Source organism: Cyprinus carpio, chromosome A5 (assembly GCF_018340385.1).
Source record: "Cyprinus carpio isolate SPL01 chromosome A5, ASM1834038v1, whole genome shotgun sequence".
NCBI classification, from domain to species: domain Eukaryota; kingdom Metazoa; phylum Chordata; class Actinopteri; order Cypriniformes; family Cyprinidae; genus Cyprinus; species Cyprinus carpio.
The window spans coordinates 13,751,666-13,764,913 of NC_056576.1; the positions used below are offsets into that span (position 1 = coordinate 13,751,666).

The 13,248-nt window shown below is 36.9% G+C and overlaps 1 protein-coding gene across 2 annotated transcripts in view; it reads left to right on the forward strand.

Moving 5' to 3' along the window:
- The window catches only part of LOC109061899 (neuronal PAS domain-containing protein 2-like), a 54,706-nt gene extending 42,502 nt beyond the window's left edge, over positions 1-12,204 (forward strand). For both annotated transcript variants that reach the window (XM_042754025.1, XM_042754023.1), the window contains exons 8-22: positions 256-369; positions 1,168-1,286; positions 1,446-1,528; positions 3,485-3,591; positions 3,784-3,931; positions 4,328-4,409; positions 5,207-5,333; positions 5,440-5,543; positions 5,883-5,954; positions 6,373-6,531; positions 7,280-7,444; positions 7,550-7,740; positions 8,829-8,921; positions 9,094-9,304; positions 9,467-12,204. In XM_042754025.1, coding sequence (XP_042609959.1) covers positions 256-369; positions 1,168-1,286; positions 1,446-1,528; positions 3,485-3,591; positions 3,784-3,931; positions 4,328-4,409; positions 5,207-5,333; positions 5,440-5,543; positions 5,883-5,954; positions 6,373-6,531; positions 7,280-7,444; positions 7,550-7,740; positions 8,829-8,921; positions 9,094-9,304; positions 9,467-9,634 — 1,943 coding nt within the window. In that variant the 3' untranslated portion in view covers positions 9,635-12,204. The remainder of the gene's footprint in view (positions 1-255; positions 370-1,167; positions 1,287-1,445; positions 1,529-3,484; positions 3,592-3,783; positions 3,932-4,327; positions 4,410-5,206; positions 5,334-5,439; positions 5,544-5,882; positions 5,955-6,372; positions 6,532-7,279; positions 7,445-7,549; positions 7,741-8,828; positions 8,922-9,093; positions 9,305-9,466) is intronic.
- The last annotated feature ends 1,044 nt before the right edge of the window (positions 12,205-13,248 follow it).

Consider the following 13,248-nt stretch of genomic DNA (forward strand, 5'->3'; position numbering starts at 1 on the left):
TTACACTTGCTTGTTCACAAACACACACACACACACACACACACACACATACACACACATATAGACTGTTGTACGGTCAGTCAGGTCATTGTATTGTATTTTAGGATAATCATCAAAGTCACACAGGGGCCACAGCCATAATAGAACATTAGCCTTAACCTTGTGTGTTTGTCTGACAAACTGAATTGCTGTTATATCAGCTGCTAACAGTTTCTTTCCTCTGCCTGTGCACTCTCTTTCTTTTCTTTCTTTCAGATGAGACGCACGTTGAGTTCTGTTGTCATGTAGCAAGAGGGAACATTGACCCGAAAGAACCACCCACATACGAATATGTCAAATTTGTTGGAGATTTCAAGTTTCATAATAATGGTGGGTTTTTATTTGTCACTTTTATCACTTGTGCAACACAGAGACACTAATAATTGATGGATAGTTACATTTTTATATTACTTGATTCTAGAAGTAAACTTTAGCTATGATAACAAGCATTTGGAATGAAAATGCATTTGTTTTTCTTTCTGTGCATTTGGTTGAGGAAGCGATTTAACTAGGAGGAGGCATTTGCCTGTGTTGGAATCATTGGTCCATTTCTTTATTTGCATGTAGAATGTCATTGTGAGGTTACATCTTCACTAATAGGGAATGTGAAAACGAGAAGAATCTTGAAACTGAAATAGACATGGAAAAATTCAAGCCACGGCCAAAACTGTGCTAAGTTTTTTGTTGTTGTTGTTATATATATATATAATTTTTTTCATTATTATTTTTATTTTTAAATATAGAAATATTTTTACAGACATTTTTATTTTTTGTATATTTTTCTTACATTAAAATATAATAAAAACATCTTTGTATTTTCATTTATTTTTTATTTTATTTATTTCAAGATTTGTATTTGTTATATACACAGTTATATAAAAAAGAATACAACTTCAGCTTCTTAGATTGTGCAGATAAACATATAAAGATAATAATAAATCAAAATAGTGATTTAGTATAAACATAGAAAGAAAAAAATACATTTTAAATTCATTCAGTGCCACCCTTCCACTAGAATAGTGTGGAATATATGTAAAATATACGTTGTGCCAAGATTCATACTTGATTTCTAAAATCTGGTCCTTGCGAGATTTTTTTAAGATGGAACATGTTTTCTGTGTGTCGCAGTGCCTCTGTCCTCATGTAATGGTTATGAGCTGGCATTCCCACGCACACTGCAGTCCTCACTAGAGGAGCAGATCTGTCTCATAGCCACAGTGAGACTTGCGACCCCTCAGTTCCTGAAGGTAACAGTGGAACTACCCCCACAAGCACACAAAAACACTGATTTACATGCACTTAAACAATTGAGCACAAAATCAATATTGTGCAAATACTGCTTTCATTCATCCTTACATCAAAGGAAGGACAGACTCAGTGTGTGTGTGTGTGTGTGTGTGTTGAAGGATCTGTGCAACGTGGAGGATGTGTGTGATGAATTCACATCAAGACACAGTCTGGAATGGAAATTTCTCTTCTTAGATCACAGGTGAGTCAAATGCCGCTTTAACATGCAAACGACGACTCTGATGTTGTTGTGGTTCTGCGTGGTCTTTTATGATACACCCATTTTGGTCCATTTGAATCATGACTTTCTGATTATGTCAGTTGTTTGATACATTCATCAGTCACTGACCCACTTACACCTGCTAATTCAGACTTGTCATCGGGATCTTATCAGATGTGCATGTGCTTGAATCCGTTCTCACACTCGTATTTTAATTTGATGCTTTCATTCTGCTGTGATCATTCATAAATTTCAGCATAGAGATTGTTTACTCAGGAGGCGTTTGTGACCCCCAGAGAGTTACATAACTGTGTGTGTGTGTGTGTGTGTGTGTGTGTGTGTGTGTGTGTGTGTGTGTGTGTGTGTGTGAGTGAGTGAGAGAGAGAGAGTACTGGATGTTCCTGTTCCCTACAGAGCTATAATTGGACATTTGAGCTGTCTTGTCAGACTCTCTCTTTTAAAGTGGATGTGTGTAATTTATACGTCACTGAAAATATTGTGGTTTTCAAACAGGTTTCCCAAACACTCCCTGTGTATTCCAGTGGTCAGTCAAACAGATAGTCCCATCCCCAAACTCATGCAGTTGGTTGAACCAGTATTGCTGTGTCAAGCCAGTTGAGAACAAATACTGATTTGAGACACTCAACCGATAAAACGTAAAGATAGTTTACTCTCTCTGAACATTAAGCCATTAAAGGGTTAGTTCACCCAAAAATGAAAATTAGCCCATAAATTACTCACCCTCAAGTCATCCTAGGTCTATATGACTTTCGTCTTTCAGACTAATCCAGTCGGAGTTATATAAAAAATTGTCTTTGATCTTTCAAGCTGTTTAATGTCACTCAGTGGGTGTTGCATGCATCAGTCCTAAAGAAGTGAACTAAAAAGCGCCCATCCATAAAAAAAAAAGCGAGTCGATGCGTTAGGATGACTTGAGGGTGAGTAATTTATGGGCTAATTTTCATTTTTGGGATAACTAACCCTTTAATATTTAACATTTGTATTTAACACAAACACAAATGTATATACTGTATATATATATATATATATATATATATATATATATATATATATATATATATATATATATATATATATATATATATATATATATATATATATTAATTTATTTATATATATTTTTTATATACATATATACTGTATTTACACCCACCCACACACACCATTCTAAAGTTTTCTATACAGCAAGAATGCATTCAATTCACAATAAGTCACAATTAAGATTTATAATGTTATATATATTTTTTTTAGCTAAGTGCTGCTTTTGAACTTTATTCATCAAAGAGTTATGGTTTCCACAAAACTATTAAGCTGCACAGCAGTTTTCAACATTGATAATGATAAGAAGCACCTAATATTGAGCAGCGAAAAAGTGTGTTAGGATGATTTCTGAAAGATCATGTAATACTGAAGACTGGAGTAATGGCTGCTTAAAATTCAGTTTTGCATCACAGGAATAAATTACATTTTAGAATATATTATAATAGAAAACGTATTTTAAACCGACATAATATTTCACAATATTACTGTTGTACTGTATTTTGGATCAAATAATTGCAGGCTTGGGGACCATTAGAGACTCCTTAAAAAAAATATTTTTGCCACTACACTGTTAGGCTTACATGCCTCTCTATTTACACACGCAGACGCATACATGACTAAGGCAGGCTATGGATACCCATCTTGCTTAACTCAACGGTTCCTATGGTGATGAGTGTCTGCAGGTTCATCTGAGCCCTCATGATTCATTCCTTTAGTCTCGAGAGAAAGTGCACAGCCAGTTAAATGGTTGTTACAGATTGAGTTCTTGTTTAGTAAAATGGGCCAATGCTTGGAATTGTGCGTGTGCTGGTAGCAGCCCAATAGAAGTGGATTGTATGAAGTGTACTGAACATGTGTTTGTGTGTGTGTTCGCAGGGCCTCTCCTATCATTGGGTACCTACCGTTTGAGGTTTTGGGGACCTCGGGTTATGATTACTACCATGTGGACGACCTGGAGCTGATTGCTCAGTGTCATAAACAATGTGAGTGTTATCTCTCTCACACTCTCTTTCTCTTTTTAAACTAGGTCAGTGTACTGTCTTGGAAATTTTGTTCTGTTTGTGTGAATCACAGAGGAGCTGAAAATGCCCCTACCACGAAAGATGAAAGAGCCTGTAAGAAGCTTTCAAATCATTTTTAGAGACTACTGATCTTGTGTGTTTGTGTGCTTGCAGTGATGCAGTGTGGGAAAGGAAAATCCTGTTACTATCGGTTTCTGACTAAAGGGCAGCAGTGGATCTGGCTGCAGACACACTATTACATCACATACCACCAGTGGAACTCCAAACCAGAGTTTATCGTCTGCACACACAGTGTGGTCAGGTAAAACACACACAAGCATCATTTATACATGTATATGGAAAGAACATGCATGCCACACACACTGGTAAGTACATACGCTCATTAATATGCATATAAACAAAAATACTTGAAAAAATGCTCACACAAACACATTCAAACACTTTAAAATATTTTACGATTAATAATATTTTTAACTTACAGATATCTGTGTGCAAATGCCTGTTCATAACTACTTCAAAAGTAGTTAACATGCTTGAACTAGTCAGCTCAATTAATAGTTTATCTGTTGTTTTTAAGCTTCTGTTTCCATCTAGTGGTTAGTTTGTGTTACTACAAATAGTTTGGACTTCAAAATTCACACACATAGTTGAAAGAATTTGAAAAGTAAAAAAAACATATGTTTTTCTCTGTCTAAAGCTATGCTGAAGTCCGAGCAGAGAGAAGGAGAGAGTTTGGATTGGAGGAAAGCTCATCTGATATGGCAACATCTTCAATCAAGGTGCTACACGTGCCCAGGAAACACACATAATGCTTTACTGTTTGCATTCCTATTTATTTACTGAATAGTTTTTCATGTTAAAGGAATAGTTTATCTAAGATGTAGATCCAATAAAGAAATTTAGCAATACATCACTTGCTCACCAATGGATGCTCTGTATTGAATGGGTGCCATCAGATCCAAAACAGCTTATAAAAATATCACAGTAATCCACAAGTGATCCACACAACTCCATTACTCCATTACATCACATCTACTTGCGAAACAAAACTGTATGTTTGTAATAAACAAAGCCATCAAGATGTTTTTAACTTCTGTCTATAAAATTGCTTCTCCTTTAATCTTGTCTGAATCAGGTGAGAAATATGCACAGATCAAGCACAGTTTACAACCAAAAACAGTTTAAAACCGTTCTGAAAAAATATATCGCTTTTGATGTATTATTATTATGGACTAATATTTTTGCCAGAAGGGACGGTTTAAAGTTAAAATGCCTTAATGATAGATTTCTTTCTTACAAACACTCAACTTTTCATTTCACAAGACATTAATTGATCGTCTGGAGTCGTGTGGATCATTGTGATATTTTTACCACCTGTTTGGACTCTCATTCTGACGGCACCCATTCACTGCTAAAGAGCCACTAGTGAGTAACTGATGTAATGCTAAACTTCCCCAAATCTTTTCTGATGAAGAAACAAACTCATCTACATCTAGGATGGCCTGAGGATGAGTACATTTTCAGCAAATGTTCATTTTTGGGTGAACTATCTCTTTAATGTGTTTTGTGTGTGTAGGGGCAGGAAGTGTTCTTGGATATGTGTCCTCCTTTGGATGCTACACAGGAAAGAATCAGCAGCGCTCGATCAGTGTCGTCACAAAGCTCTAAAAAATCATCACACACAGCACTATCTGACTCTGCGTGTGAGTACAAACACATACCTCGGCTAACACTCTGCACTTGTGAAGTGCAATAGAGCATCAGGTGATCATGTGTATGTCTGATCACTGCGTGTGTCTGTGTCCATAGCGAACTCATCTGTGAGGTACACAGAAGCGTGCACGTCGTCACGGCAGTCTGTTTCCATTGGTCCTGAGAAGAGTACCAGCAGAATGCCACATAGTGGATCAAAGGTACAAACATGCTCATTATCATTTTCATCTTTATCCTTCATAAGTGCAGTCTTCAATATCACGTGCTGCTTAATATTTTGGTGGAAACTCTGATGATTTTTTTCAGGATTTCAGCATTTATTTGACATAGAGATCTTTAGTAACAAAATCAAAATCTTTACTTTACATTAGATCAATTTAATGCTTCCTTGCTGAATAAAATAATCAATTTCTTTCAACAACAACAAAATTGTACAGACCACAAACCTTTGTACGGTAGTGTGTGTGTGTGTGTGTGTGTGTGTGTTAGTATTATCAGTCTGTGTGTGTGTATCTGAATGTTTTGTCTCTCTGTTTTAGGCCCTGATTCAGAGGCAGAGCTCCTCTGAACCCACGTCACTCTCCCCCTCCTGCAGTCAGCATTCCACTATGGTCAGTCTCCCCCAGTTGCTCTCTTTATTCAAGGACTGCTAATATCAGAGGCCAGGGCAGTAATGGTGTCCTCAACATACATTAAAAAATGCGGCCACTTTATTTTCCTTGTGCCTCTAATATAAAATTATCTGAAGTTTGTGTATGTACTGTCAGTCGATTTCTATAAATTGTATTTATTTTAACGTCTGCCCATTGCAGCTTGCAGTGGCTTTAAAAACTCTGAACCAAACTGTTTTCTAAAATAGCTTTTCAAAATGTTATGGAATGATGTAGTCAGTCACGTCTTCATTCGGCTCAGTTTTGAGAGAAGTTCACAGTTTCCAAAAGGTAGGAAAGGGCTATGTGTGGTTGCTCTTGACTCCTTTTGTATATTTGAGTGTGTGTTCTCAATGTTCTGTGTGCATGTGGGTTGCAGACACAGTCTCTTTATGGATTCCAGCAGCCTCAGTTAGGCGTCATGCATCAGCTGAAAGAGCAGCTAGAGGAGCGGACACGCGTCCTACAGGCCGACATCAAAACACAACAACAAGAGCTGCACGACATTAAAGAGAAACTACAACTCGCTAACATACAGGTACTTGCACATATTCATAAACATGCAGTATTATCTTTATTTGTGCAAATTTGTGTCAGATTGAATACATCAAACATAGAAAATGTGATATAAAAAGAGGAAGAAATATATACATCGGTGTATGATTTATTTTATTGTTTTTGAAAGAAGCTCACATAGGCTGCATTTTTTTAATCAAAAACACAGTAGAAACAGTTATATTGTAAAATATCATTACAGTTTAAAATAACCGTTGTTAATTTTATTTTAATATATTTAACATTATTATTGGCAAAAAGCTGAAATTTCAGAAGCCATTACTCTGGTCTTCAGTGTCACATACTCCTTCAGAAATCATATGCTTTTCTAATCAATTTTAATATGCTAATTTAGTGCTCAAGAAACATTTGTTATAAGTATCAATGTTGAAAACTTTTGTGTTAATACTGAGGTAAATTTTGTTATATTTTTTGTTGTTGATGAGTTATTTGTTTTGTATTTATTTGATATATTTTTTTTTTGTTGTGTTATAAATTACATTGCTGTCACTTTTGATCAATTTAGTGTGTCATTTGCTAAATAAAAATATTTAAACAAAAATCTTACTTATCCCAAATTTTTGAACTGTAGTGTAATTATACAATATTTCTTTTCTGTGGAAAAAAAAGGCTATTGCATTCAGAGAGGAAGTTTGTTTTGGAGTCTGACTTTATTTTTAGAACTAAACTGTCTGGTTCTAAACAGTGTGTTTGGATCTCTGTGTTTGCAGATGTTACTCCAGCAGCCGATTCAGGGAGAGTTTGCCAATTCTGGTCTGCAGCAGCAGGGTCCAGGCAGGCCGTCCCAACACAGCACCCACCCCCAACCTCAACACTGTGTTTCACATTCATCACACACACTGCTCAGAGAACAGCCCAGTAGCTCATCCGCTCAGGTACACACATTACATCACATTACACACAACACACACATATACATATTACTCACTATTATGGATGTCTCGTTGTCAGTTATGGATGTCTTGTTTGTGTGTGTTTAGGGGCAGCAGAGATTGGTTCAGACTGGACACATGCAGACCATCAGTGTTCCAATGCAAACACACACCAGTCTCACAACACCCTTCTATAGCAACCCAATGATGTTCTCACCCAACCACGGACACCGAACCCAGCTCGACACAAACTGCCAAAGACACACACACACAGACTACAGCCAGGACGGACAGCTACGGTAACAACACACCTTAACAGACAGAAAAACTCAGTTTACTGTGGGAGAAGAACATTGTAAAGGCCTGTTCACACCAAGACAAATATTTAGTGTGTAATTTTGGTTCAATATTCCTGAAAAATCATGATCCAAACCCAGACAATGATTCATCTTTTATGAGTTATAATATTGGTATCCGGGATGCCGTGAGTCCAGAGAATGTTGTGTACAGTACACTCTGATTTATTTATTTTTTTAAACCATAGCTTAAATGTGTGATATGAATAAATAGTGCTTATAAACAGCTGTTGAGATATTATTCTCAGCTGAAAAGAGTCCAAAACAGTATTCCTTGAATCCCGACTTAACCTGAATTAACCTTAACTTGAAGCACCAACTACAGCTAGAGAGTGAATTTGCACTTTCATTCAGCCTGTCTCCCATATTTTTATGCGTTGGTCTGGACCAGGGGTAAACAGGTTCAGTCCTAGATAACCGCTGTCCTGCAGAGTTTAGCTCCAACCCTTATCAAACACACCTGAACAAGCTAACCAATGTCTTCAGGATTACTAAGGCTTCAGGCAGGTCAGGGTTTTTCCAGGGTTGGAGCTAAACTCTGCAGGACAGCGGCTCTCTAGGACCGAACTTGCCTACTCCTGGTCTGGACAGACAAATCCCAAAAAAAATCAGACAGAATTTCTGTGCCGATCATTTGTGTTGCTGCTTGTCTTTTTATAATATACCAACTGTAAAACCCTCTAAATTCAAATGGCTCAAATTAGATATATTCTAGAAATCTGAAGAAAACTATTTAGAGGCTAATACGAAATCTCTGATTGGAACAGAAGTGTATAATGATATTTGAACCATTTTAGCAAAAATTAACCATTATTTGGCTGTTACAGTAGATCCATTATACTAGTAGTAACAATCTAATTTAGTCATGACTCTACTGGGGACAACAGAATGAGAGGCATTTTCTGATTGGCAGAGCGAGGGAGCTTCCTGTTTGGCTTAATTTTTCGGTAATATTACAGAATGTGTAATTGTAACATACATGTTCCCTGATTTGATCAGTAAGATCATGCAGATTGTTTTTGAATTGGTAGGATGCTACTAAACCAACCAATGCAGATGCTTGTACCAGACAGCAATGGGGGCGGCCAGGCTTCCCAATGCAGCTCAACTATTCAACAAACCAAGTGAGTGTTTGTGAGCATGATGGGTACCATTCAAAATGAACGCAAAGTCATAGACCCGAATGGTAGGCTAAATTTGGAAGAGCATACTACTTTTACTATTTGTGTCAGAAATCGTATGAGTAGTATGCTAGCACACTATACAAAATTCACCAACAATGTTTGTGTGTTACAGATATCCTCTGGACCAGCAGATGATGGCTCCTTCCTTCCCTGTGCAGCAGGTGAATTGCAACGCTGTGCTTGTCCCTTCCCCCGTCTTTACCTCACCAATCATGATCCCCCATAATAGTTTCATCACCCATCAAGCCACGCCCACCTACACGCCTCACCCGTCGGCTGCCCCACACAGCTTACCACTACAACAACCTCAGCAGTTCTTTCAGGTAAACAAACACAACTTTGATTCCTTGTTATTCAGATTTATAGTTCTTTTTAGTCATCATCTGAATCATATTGTCTTGAATCATGTTGTCTGATTCATATGAAGGACTCCTTATTATGCCTCAAAAACATTCTGGAACCAAGTATCTTTTTCTCTCTTGAAGATGCAGCCTCAGGGTCTGATTCACAGTGCTCCCACTCAGGCCTTATTCCACACCCCAAGCATTCCGCAGCAAAGTACTGTGGGATACGTACAGCCACAACAACATCAGCAGCATCATCACTCACAGTCCGGAAGCCTGTCGGACTACAGAAACATGCTCCCACGGTAGCCCCACCACCAGGGAAAAGCCAAGAGGTTGCCGGGAAAGCACGGTGAGCATTTAGCTCAGAAAGGCATGATGGGAAGGGACTCTCTCGGCTCAGGGGAAGGCTCGCAAGCGAGCCAAACCAAAATCGAGAAAGCTAAAGTCCCTCAAAGTTTCCATGACAGCAAATGATGGTGATAACACCACAAGGCCCAAGGACTCTGCCTGGCCTGGACTGTACTGGATGTTGGGATACATAGGAGGAGCCGGCTGGGGCGTGATCCATCTGTTATTCATGGAGACAGAGGTCACAGAGCAGTCAAGCAGGCACTTTGATCGATACGTAAAGGACATAAAGCCATGGAGGGTTTTTGGTACTGTAATGTTACAGTTATCTGGATGTTTAAACACAAACATACACAAATAAGAAAAAAAATCAATGAATCAAGTAATGCCTTGACAGAGCGTAAACTCTGCTGCGTGTGTTCTGTCCTCAAATGGATACTAAAATACTAACTAAAAGAGAAATCATCCCAACAAAAAGAAAATTACATGGTCATGAACTATTTTTCATGCATAATATTTTATGTGTGTGTGCTGATGGGAGGAGCTGGGCATAATTCAGCAAAATATATATATAAAAAAAAAAATGGCTTCCTGTTATCATGTGCAGAGCAGGATCGCCCCCACGTTAAGAAACTTGAATCACAATGTATATTTCAAATATTTAAGAACACTTTAAAAGTTCGCACTAGCGCAAACTTTCCTACTGCTGAGTTCAACTCAATCGCTGTTACTCTTTGTTTTTCTATCCACTGTACTGTACATATAGTTTCTCCACATATTGGGATCCGGATCATCATATTTCAGTACTTTTATTCCATATTTAGGTTTAGGTAAACATAGCTGCTCAGGACAAGCACGTTGGCTTCCCTGATCAAACAGTTCTTTGAGTTTTCAGCCATGAATGTGGTCCTCATGTCCATACAGTAAATCTACATTGATTTGATGTCAGTATGAGCACAACAGATGTGCTTTTTATATTTAGTTTCAGTATTACACAGGCTCTGTCTAATTTTTGCTTTGTTAGAAGAGGGACTTTGTGATTGTTTTATGGTGGTGGGCGCAAGTGCTGCAGCAGTTAAACTGCAAAAATGAAGATATAAAATAATGACAGGTTGAATGATTGAAGACAATCATAATGTCAGGGCTGCAGAAATGGAAATGTTCTCATCTGCCTGTCACTTGGGCAAAGTGTTTCACAAATACAATGCAAATATTAGTAAACAAAACACTTTTCATTTTCTTTTTTTTTTTTTTCCATTACAATTTTTTATTATTATTTTTGGGGAGTTGATGTAGACACGCAAGTTGTGAACACTCAAAGACACACAAATAAGAAAAAAATCTGACTATTGGAAAATCATTTACATTTTTTTTTCTAGCTGGGACTTCAAGCTGCACTTTCTGCTGTCCTGTCACGCATTGCACATTTAAAGACTGGTTCTGATTATTTATTTTTTTTAAACTAAGAAAATTCTGTTTAAGACAGTCTAAAATCATGTGCCCTTCTGCATGTTGTGCAATGCAAATCGGAAAAAACAAGAATGTGTAATTTATTCTTATCGAAGAGATTTCTGTTTTTAGTCAGGTATGTTTTCTTGTATTAGCAAGAAAGCCAATGTGTTGTTTGGTTGACAACAAAGTATTTTTGTATAAAAAGTTCCTCGACATTCCTTCAGTCATGTATAGAAAGTGTGAAACTCCCGACTCTCTCAGGTGTGACATCTTTGCACAGATGTCTAGCTTGTTAATCTTTAGATCAAATCCGATGTTTCTGATCAAACTACACTCAAAAGAAGCACTCCAGAGATTATTTTTTTTACATAATATCAAATTTTCCATTCTCAAGAGCTCATTTATGTCCCCAGCCTGCCCATCTGAACCATTTCTAAATGTTTTCAAAGGTTTGTAGATAACATAACTGGTTATTCTCAGCATTTTGTTCTGCCTCCCTAGAGTCGCACTAGAGAAGACGAGGAAGATGTTTGGTGTATTTGTCTTTCAGATACTGTGTTTCAGAGTATGACACACCTGGTTGTTCTGCATCAGTGCCTCCTGTTCATCACCTTCTGCTGCTCTGAGATTATCTTTGGCTCTCACAAATGCTCTTTATGTCTCTAGACATAAGAGAAACTACACTTTGTCTCAAATATAACTCTAAATTTTAGGTTAGTCTACCTAAGAATCCATCTCAATATGGTAGATGTGTTTTAGAATACAATAGCTTATCTAAGCTGGTTACTAGGTGGACATTAGCTGGTCCAAGCAACAAAGACTAGCAACAAACCGGTTACCAGTTTATGGCGGTCAAGCTAGTTTTTGGAGGAGCTATAAAATGACTTCCATGTTCCAAAAGAAGTTTAATCTGGTTGTTTCCGTAGGGTAGTAAACATCTGCAAACATTTAATTTCTAAATGAGTAGGACAAATAAATCCAAAGGTTGCAACTTAAGCCAGATGCCATTGTGATTGCCAATTTTAGAGTGTGCATAGTCCTTTGAATAAAAATTAGCTGCTTGGCCCTTCATTTAATACCCATTTGTGGTGTTTTCATGAACTATTTTAGTCTCAAATGTTTTTTTGAGTTAAAGGTTTGATTGTTTTGCAGACATACAGATGTTTTTTTCTTTGTGTTTATTGATTGGGTTGTGAATGGTAGATGAAAACTGTACTGACTCTAATCTTCTTTCTCTCTTCATCCTGTAAAACTGTGCTCTGGTTGTGGAGACTGCACTTTATTATTTTCCCCTTCTTTATGACTTTTGCTTTGTGTCTCTCTCTCTCTCTCTCTCTCTAGCCGGAATCTCCCCAAAAGTGTCTGTTCTGATGAGGTTCTAGGCCTTATGGATGTGTGTTATGTGTGTGTTGTGAGTGTATGTATAATATGTGTTCCCTGAAGAGGTGACATCGTCAATGCCTTTATATTCAACCAGGTGAGGAGAAGAGACGGAAAATGACACCTGGTATAAACAGCCATCTCTGCTGATACTCTGCAGAAAATACATGGAAGATATTGTAATATAAGATATACAAAAATGTTTAGAAAAATATAGTTGTTTATTTTATATGTTGTAATATATTTTTATATATTTTTATATGGTGTGTGTTTTTTGAGTAAAAACAGGTATTTTGTAACAGATTAATTATTGAAGTGTCTTACTTTGGGGGGACGTAAAGCTTTCTGTTTGTCAGTTCAGCGAGTTGATGTTGCACAGTCAGTTATGTATGGCTTGTTTTCCTCCTTTTATTCTTCTGTGTACATATACCATCACAACAAGCTTTAACATATTGTTAATATTGTTTTCAAATAAATTAATAAAAAAAAGTTTTACATTCTGAAACAATTTGGATGTTATACCGACTCTTAATTACTTTTTAATCCACAATATTTTAAACAAAATTTTTATTGAACCAAATTAGTTATATACAATATATTTTCTATATAGATGTTACATAAAATAAAATAAAAATTAAATTAGATATATTTTACATCTCAAATCTGACCCATTTCTGAAGAAACAGCCATGGCCTCTCACCTTTTTTCTTTCAGCATGTTAAGCAGCTCTACATTTGAAA